Source organism: Zeugodacus cucurbitae, chromosome 6 (genome assembly GCF_028554725.1).
Source record: "Zeugodacus cucurbitae isolate PBARC_wt_2022May chromosome 6, idZeuCucr1.2, whole genome shotgun sequence".
NCBI classification, from domain to species: Eukaryota; Metazoa; Arthropoda; class Insecta; order Diptera; family Tephritidae; genus Zeugodacus; species Zeugodacus cucurbitae.
The window spans coordinates 40,016,425-40,026,129 of record NC_071671.1 but is presented as its reverse complement, the minus strand read 5'-3'; the positions used below and the strand labels follow the sequence as shown (position 1 = coordinate 40,026,129).

Below are 9,705 nucleotides of genomic sequence, written 5' to 3'. Positions count from 1 at the left end.
GGAGTAACTTTTAGCAAGTATTAGGTGAAATCATGCATAATGTTATTGGTTTATAATACAAAGTTATTGCTAATGAATGCTCAGCAGTTGACGGCTTGTCCGAAACTACCATTCACGACCATCAGATGTGAAATCAAATGAAAGGTTGCGTATACGAGGTGGCTGCGGCCACTGCTTGAAACTATGTACTTTACTAAAATGCAACTTTAAGAATTTAATGTAAAATTCATACTCTTGGACATACTCATACACATGGATGATGAGATATTTCCTGGTTTTCAATATTTTCGCTATCATGCTATAATATATCCAAGATTATTTGCTGACACAATTTATCTTAAGATAACGGATATAATTTATAAGGCATATAGCCCAACGAAAGCCTGCAAATCCTAATATTAAGGGGTTAGCTGTAGTCAGAGACACGAAAAAATGAAAAATTTCAGTAAATTTTTTTGCTATTAAATCATGTTATTTAACAAAAGTAATAAAATGACAACATTCATTCTGTAATGTCTGACTTGAAGTCACTAAAATTTGAAAATAAAAATTATAATTTCCAGCTGTTTGTGTTGACTCAGTTCCGAAAAAAAGGTCCTTGCGGTGACTATCATAATTCCTTGGAGATTCACCTAAAATCAATCGGACAAGGAGATTTAGTTTTATAAATAGATAATCCTAGTCCTGATCGAAACTTTTTTTTTTTTAATTAACAAAATGGCGGCCTCCTGAAAATGTTTTCTAGATTTTCGGGAAAAAATCAACAGTTAATCGAAAAATAAAAAAAGCCCCGATCAGGCCCAGGATTATTATATATTCTAGGAGCTGTATAAATTTTATTAAAATCTACTGAGGGATTCTCGCGTTACAGTTGTCACCAGTTCAAAAAACATAGTTTTGAGGAAACGCATTTAAAGTTCCATACTAGCGTTTTGGAGTGCCCGAGCGCTCTTTGTTATTTGTCGAATAACTCGAAAAGTAATTATCAACTTAAAATTTTCAGAGCAAGTTTTTAAGATATTACAATTAAAATCCTGACTACCCCTAACCCCTTAAATATATGTGACCCGATTTTACCCACTTTTGGCACAGTGACAGAAGAATAAGGATCCCATTGAATTTCTATAAAGAGAAATTTTTGGTAAAAAATTAGCCACAGACAGTGAGGTCCTCAAGTTTGATACTTGGGGCCACGGAATGTTAAAAAGTGATTTCGAACATTTTTAGGGAAGCGGTTATACTATTTCAATGTAGTATTAATGCAGAGTTTTATTCCAATATTTTCATTGTAAAGTGAAGTAAACGCATTAGATCGAATTCAAAAATGTGTTATATTGGAAGTATGCGTGTTTGTGAAACTATTTCGCCCATTTTCAGGATGGTTAGGAAATAATGTGTACCAAATCTATTTGAAATTGTTGGTGTATTTAATTATAGATGCCCTTTCTTTACATAGCAACATTTCAATTCCAAGGAGATATCTTAATTTTTATTCAAGTTATCACTTGCACGGATGTTTGCTTCTTCTTTGATTTGTGTTGTGCTCTTTGATTTTCTCCGACCATAAGGAAATCAATAATTTGTAACAGCTTTTAGGAGACAGAAATAGTTTTCCCAAAATCGAGACGAGAGTGAATGCTTTAAATATGTTGTTGATTGGAACAAGTTTGGTTATCGGGTCCAGTGTATTGGTACATATGTTACCACTACAACAAAACGACCACCATTGGTATAAAAAATTCTCTATATTCTATATGTATGCACTTTGCCGTTGCTTTGTCGTTTTGATACCCTCACCTGAGAACTATTTCCAGAAAGTTGAGATTCTAGCAATAAATATAGCCTATGTTAGTCGGGGTGAATGTAACTTTCCAATGGTTATAGAATTATTTGCACAGTTTATTTAATAAAAATATTAGTGCGTTTCAAGATAAGCAATGTTTATTAATTATTTTGAAGCCTATGGTTTCATCATTATTTCATACAACTCCTATTCAAAAACTATTTACTTTTTTATTATATGTATGTGGGAATAAGTTTTATAATTTCTGCTTATTGGTCATTTTGTGAATAGACCATCGTGTTAAAATTCTTCCCATACACAAAGCTTCAAAGCTTACTGCCGAGCTTTTAGAGAGCCTTTAGCTGTTTGAAATTCGAAGCGCCACCGTGGTCCAACGGTGTTAATCTACGGTTGGTTATACAGACTCTAGAGGATCCTTTTCCCAAATGAGACACACATTTAATTTTTAATTAATGTTTAGTTTATAATAAAGTTACTCATATATTTAAAATTATAATTACAATTTTCATAACGGTTTTTTTTATTTTATTTTATATGATACAATAGTTGCTTCTTAATCTTACTTTGGAACAAAATTCACTAATTAATATTTTATACTTTGTTATTTTAGATTGTATTTTTGAGAACGTGTCCGAACGAACAACGAAACCCATACATATACTTATTTGAACGTAGGTATATAAATGCCGAGAAACATTGTTATTGTAATGGTGGTTGTAAATGAAATAATTTTAACGAACATTTCTTAAAGAAATACCAAACTATACCAACTCATTTTCTTACAATTTCTGTTGTAATTCGTTTATTTTTTAAGACTAATGTTTACTGTTAATGCTATGTAAAACACACGCATATATCTATGTATATGAGAATATAAAATGCGTTCACTTAAAACGCCGGCAAAATTCATTTCGGTTCTACTAAGTTTTATTGGAGAAAAGTGTAGGTGCGAGGAAGTGTCTAAAAAACGGTTTTTCAAATATTTTCGATTTTTCAAATTTACCGTCATGCCGCAGAAACTTGCCGTTTTTATGAATGTGTGTGTGTGTGTGGAAGAGAACCGTTGCTTAAAAACAACAACATTAATGTTTTCCTCAATATGAGCGTTTTTATCCATTTTTTTAATTTTTGGTTTTTGAATATCGGCTGCTTTGAAGGCTATTGTTTTATGTTTTATGATTTCAATATATATTACCTTATTGGTTGTTGCACACACATACAGTGCATTGGTTTCAAAATCGGTTCGATATAAAATACTTGATTTATTGGTTTACAAAACTTAATGCTATTTTAGAAAAGGCAAAATTCCATTAGAAAAATGTCAATACAAAATTCCATAACGCGCACACACTACCATATACATACATATAAATGTACTGTTACAAATACAAAATTGTGTGGTTTTTGTAAAAAAAAAATCACTATTTCCTCAGGCCATCAGTAACGGCGTTGTTCGTTGTTTTTGTATATGTGTTTTTTTTTTTTAATTTTTGTTGTAGAAGGTGCATTTTACGACAATTTGTTCGTTTAATTCGAAACAAAGTTAAATAATTTAAACAATTATAATATCAAATTATGTTTGAGTTTATGTTATAATTTTAAGTAGAGAATCTTTCCAAGGTCACTTCATGCTTGCAAAAACTATTAAAATGTGACGCAACGCTGCTTGAACAAATTTCTTAAAACGCTGCGTTAAGCTAGTTGACAACTCAAAAAGTAAAAACAAAACCGAAAGAAGCCAATTTAGAAGCTTACATAATCACATTATAAACAAATGACGCTTCGCTTGGTGTAACTTTAAGCACAAACAAAGTTTGACTGCTGACGTCTATTATATTAGGCAATACGAAATTTTCAACCAAACAAAATTTATTTATTTATGCATGCACACATGCATATGTACATTGATGTGCCGTGTTTGCCTTTTAAATAAATTAACGACCGCAAGTAAAAATAGTCAACATAAATGCTAACAACTTAACGCTTATTTAAAGGAAATAATTTTTTAAATACAAAAAAAAATCTAGTTACACTTTTTTTTTATTCATATATGTATGTATGTATTGATAAAATATATTTAACATGTATTCGCTTTGCAATCACTGTGACGAAATAATAATAATACTAATAAGATTTAATACAAATTTATAAAATCGCACATTTTCGCATATTTTAAACTTAATATTTAACTTTATAAACTAAAATAAAAAAATCCGCTAAGCAGCACGACGCATATGGGGGTTACATAACAATGCCTTAAATGGAAAACTTAAGTTTTCCCATCTGCATTACATATGAATAATCAGTCTTTTGTATTTAAAAGAAAATATTTACGCTCTTTCTCAATTAGCTTACTAAATACGCTTTGTTCGAGTGATGTTAAATGAACGCACGTGCATGTACATATGTATATTTGTATGTTTATGTTTGCAAATGGCTTTTGCCGAAATACACTTATAAAGAAACAGCTGCACATTTTAAAACTGTTGTTGAAATATGTGAAAATTCAATAAGCGAATTTATTTACTTTGTTGTCGTCTTTAAGTATTTTTTAAATTTTAGACAGCTATAGATTACGTAAAACCAATGAGTTCAAGTTAAGAAAATGAAATTTTAATTAAATAAATTTTGAATATTTATAATGTTTTTTTTTTGCTTTTTACAAAAAACCTACTTTCCAAATTATAAATATACTATTTCATATAAAACATTATACATTTATTTTGTTTACATTTTAACTAAATTTAAACTATTATTTATTTATTATTTCATTCATGTTGACATGATCAAACGGCATTTATGTTATTATAAATATAAATACATAATAGAAATTATTTGTTGTTATACGTTTAACAAATAGTTAAGTTTCTCAGCTTTTGCACATAGTCAATGATTTTAGATTTTCAACATTAATTACAACTTAATTATTACAATAAAACATAAAACAAATCTAGCATATTTTTATATTATTTACAATAGTCGTACAAAGTTGCACAAGGACTCTGATAACTGCTTAGTTTAGTTGTGTTTAACGACTTAGTTTTACATAATTATTGATAGATCATTTACTTATGCATGCAATTTACATTGATTTTTCACAGGTGAACTGTGAACTAAATACTAAACAAATTAGAATATGTTTGTGGAATATTCGTTTTTTCTTACAGAATTTCGATTATTTAAAACCTATGTCTAACTTTACAATAATACAGTCAAATTAAAAACAAAAAACAAAAGAACAGTAGTAACAAAGCTTAGTGGCTTATCTTCAATAACATATAGATACGTTGTAATACACTTGGAATTGCAAACATATAGACAACTAGTAGTTTTATTTCATGTGAGAAGTGCAATCGTGCAATTTGTTGGAGGTTGATGAGTAGTTTAAACTGCTGTGGTTGTGTTGCTAGTTGTTTAGTTTCTGGCATGTATTGGTTATTTTTATAAATATTTGATTTAATTTTTTTTTGCCTTTTAACTTTAGTTATTTAAGCACATTACTATTTGAGTGTGTAAAAATGTCTGGGCTATAACTCCTAGTCTGAGAACTGAAGGCAGTGTTGCTGCACAGAATGACACGCATTTTAGTAGGCTGCTTTAGCCCTCTTAGACTGTGCTACAGTATAAATCTTATACGCTCTGCATTTGCAAATGATCAAACGAAAGTTGTTGGCGTACAAAATGTTACAACAAACAAAACCATGCTCCGTCTACCTGGCACGTTTCAATAGTGGCTAAATGTGCCCAGCAACAATCGTATGTAAATCGCATAAAAATGTCGTCATACTATGCTACATATATTTATTTATATCCTTGATTAGCTAAAACCGTGTTTGTCCTAGTTACAATTACTGTGTCAATCCTCATGCGTTTATTGAATTAAGTGTTATTTTACTATTTGAATTTAATTGTTGCCGTTTCGGTGTGTTCGCGTACGAAATTTAACTCCGTGAGTCATTGCTTTCGCTAAAGCTTTGTTCACTGGACTCACGTCGGCTGCCCACCGGTTTGGGTTTATATTCGGTAATGAACACTGTCACCGAGTTCACAGTGACTTCGCGCGTTTGTGCCGTCGATCTATCGACGTTCTTCAAACGGGCCGGATACTTTTTATGCTTGTTCTTATCATGTCCTGCTCCGTGCCGTGAGCCCGAGGCGGATTTCGTACCGTTTGGCATGGTGCCTGATGCGCCGGGTAAGGTGGCAGCTTGTTGTGCGACAAGTGCTGAGTTTAGTCGAGGCTTACGTGTGGAAGTTCCTGCAATAGTAATTTCATTACTAGAGGCTTATAGAGATTCGAAAGATCTTTTTAGAATACTTATTATATTATATATCATTTTTTTTTTCTTTTAATCTAAAACCACAAATATATTGTGCTAATAATGAACCTTTCATTTAAAAATATTGCATCTGCCGAATATGCATATATACATACATATGTATATAGATACCTATGCATTAATACATATACGTATTAATTTTCAATAAAACATTTTATGCTCTTTCTTGTTTTCTTTATACTGGTGGAAATATTTTCGCAAGAATTTATACCTGGATATTAATATGCATACATATGTACATACATATGGAAGTATGTATGTATATGTGAATATTTTTTTATATGTATTACCACTACTGCAATCTAGTTTTATCTAACAAATTTATACCCATCATAAAATTATTACTGTAAAAATAGCAATATAAACAAACAAAAAGCAGTCGAGAAGGCTGTCATAGTTGATTATTAAAATTAATGTTTTTGATTGGATTCCTTTTCATTCTAATCATTATCCAATCTGTTTTTGACTCATTCGCGTCTACAGCAATAAACGTTGCATAAAAATCACGAAATGTTCTGCCCCTTGGACACCGCCTCTATAACAGAAGCTTGTCAGATATGATAAAGCAAATTTGCTGGCCATGAAAACTGTATACATACATATATGTACAACGATATCAACATATGCACATATGTGCACAATATGATTGATAACATCAGTAAAATATTGAGCTTGTGCGAATGCAAAAATAGAAAACAGACAGAACACAAGAATTCAATGGAGATAGGAGATAATGCATACTCAACTCAATTTGTTTTTGCTTACGATTTTTCGCATTTGATAATATAACGAACACCCGGCATCACACAACAATCCAAACGACCTAGTTGCTCTTTGAACATATACATAGATAACCTCATTCCTACAGTGAAAACAAAAAATGCTTAATTGTATATCTGGCCACCGCCTGTGTGCGCGGCCTACATAGCCAACGATTGGCCTCAGCCTCATTTCTCAGCTTCTCATTACTTCTGTAAACATACTATATATCGCACCGCTGCATGGGTTTAGTAGGTACACAAAAGTATTTACGCACATTTGTATAGTTACACTCTTGTAAATATTAACAAATTAACCAAAAATGCGGATATACTTACAATTATTATTATTAATTTGTTTCGTTGAAAATGATTTATGCGGTATATACTATATTGAACTCAAATATATTTATATCGTGATGCACACACACACTCCAACAGAGATAGTTCGTAATCGTAAAGGGGTCACTCACCTTTCCGCACGTCGCACATACGGCATTTAAATGCCTCAGCTGTATTCCTGTACGTACAGACGCTGCAGTCCCAGAAATTCTCCTCGATCGCTTTGGATTGTCGCTTCTGTCTTCTTACTGGAGATTTCTTGTGATCCATAATCTTAGATCGCTGCCGTTTATATGAAAGACGTTCCTGCCTTCGCGGCTGGTGCTGCTTCAGCTCCTCCACCGCTTCAACAAATATTGCTACTAACCCTCCTTGTGCAAAATAATGTTTTTCAAGATGTGGCTTAAGTAAAGCTCACCACAAAATGCAAATCTTACAAATTCTCCAATTAGATGCGTTGTACACAAGTTTTCACTTTTATAGAAATCTTAAATCACTTTTTTTAGTTTGGAAATAACTTTATTGTCCTAACTTTACGAAGATTTTACAGCAGCCATGAAATTCGTTTCGATTTTCCTCTTAACACACACATAAATTGAGAAATTCGCTAAAAGTGGCGAACAAAAGTGGAAAATATGCATCTTCCGATTTGAGAAACTGGTGAGAATGTCAAATACTGTCATTTGCGCAGTGCTGCCAGAAGTCGTATATATGCTGATTTTGCCTCCATCAGCAATGAAAATATGAAATGGCCATTACCCACTAGATGGCGCGAAAAATAGCCAGAATTATGCAGCGCTTTAAATCTTCGTTAATGTAATAGATTTTTAGTAGTCAGGCGGAAGATCAAATCATATTAAATTTTAGTCGAATAGTTATAAGGCATTTCACACATCAACTTTTAGTTGGATGATTGATAACATATACACACACTATAGCAATTGCTGTATGTACTGAACTAATTTCAAAGATATTTAAAAATAAAAAAAGCAAAAGCAAATAATATAGATTGACGCCTGGCCTCGTCTTCTGCCATTTATATGTTTGATGTACATATATTATATGCCGAAAATATTATATTGACTAATATACTACTCCCGATTCCTATTAAATTAGTTTAGTAGAATCCCGTTGTTGTTCCTGTTTTTTTGGGCTTTGTTTTTATTATGAATTAGCAGACCCGGCCATTGTTGTTGTGGCTAAATATATTAAATTAGTAAGTTTTTCAATATAGTAAAAAAATTCTTACGCATAAAGACGAAAACGTTGTAACCGATAAATTTGATAATGATTAGTGTTCCTTATTGTATATCTGTATTAAGCGCAAAACAACATAGTTTGTTAAACTATGTATTTATTAATCTTATATTGAGGTATGCAACAAATGAGTAAATTACAAAGTTGGCTCAATCTTGGCTTCGATGACGATATTGATTTGTTTCTTCATAGCTAGCCTTATTCCATTGCAAAGTCAAGGTATAAAATTCTCTTATTATTATCTTCTTCGCAATTTTTCTATATTCACGTATTTTCTAATTTCTGGCCTTCCACGAATATTTAAAAGACTAAAATTAGACAGATCGGTTTGTTCATTCTCGACTTTTTGCGAGACTAACGAACCGCAATTAATTTTTATATCTACAGATAACAAATTGTTTGTATGGCAGATTCTCTCCGTCCTTTTACTTCAAAGAATTTTTTAAAAAAAGAATTAGCGAAATCGGTTCATCTGTTCTCGAGTTATGCGCTTAGCAACACATTTAGCGATTCATTTCTATATTATAGACTAGCGGTCCGTACCGGCTTCACACGGGTGGACATTATTCATTGACATTAACTCCTCTCCCGTTAAGTCATTTATTTTGATAATGATTAATACCATAGTACATATACATTTATGACGGAAATTTTATAGCGATGATATATAAACATATATGTATGTACATTTTTTACTTAAAAAAAACACTTATTGTGACATAACTATAATTGTTACACATATTCTGTTTGTCATCTCATCAATAGCTTCCGCAGCGCAAACGACAAAAGAAGTTTTAACGCACTTTTTTACGCCTTGGATTACGTTAGTTGAGTATTAATAAGAATCCATAATCTTTTCAAGCAATAAATATAGCCCATGTTACTTAGGGTGAATGTAGGTGAAATAATTTTTGAAATCGACCCAGTAGTTTTTGAGTTTATTCAGTACAAACATTCATACAAATCTTTCCTTTTTATAATAGTAATATAGATAATAAAAGATGGTTAACATAAATTCAAAAGAATTAGCATTTTTAATTCATATTACTGATCTTCCTATACGAGTACAACCGATATGTATAATATAAAGGGATTCATAGAGAGAAATAACTGAAAGTGGTCGGAGTCCGATAGCACCCAAGCTGTGTTGTTGTTGGAACGACGAACGATCCGAAGAGGTGTCCGAGTTATTTTAGTCCGCAAT

At 31.6% G+C, this 9,705-nt stretch overlaps 1 protein-coding gene across 1 annotated transcript; it reads right to left on the bottom strand.

Moving 5' to 3' along the window:
- Positions 1 to 3,213: 3,213 nt before the first annotated feature.
- Positions 3,214 to 7,913, bottom strand: LOC105218019 (YY1-associated factor 2). The gene is made up of 2 exons (XM_011193345.3): positions 7,376 to 7,913; positions 3,214 to 6,062 (listed from the first exon to the last, which is right to left on the bottom strand). The coding sequence occupies exons 1-2, from the start codon at positions 7,512 to 7,514 to the stop codon at positions 5,746 to 5,748; spliced, it is 456 nt and encodes a 151-aa protein (XP_011191647.1). The 5' UTR covers positions 7,515 to 7,913; the 3' UTR covers positions 3,214 to 5,745.
- Positions 7,914 to 9,705: the final 1,792 nt, after the last annotated feature.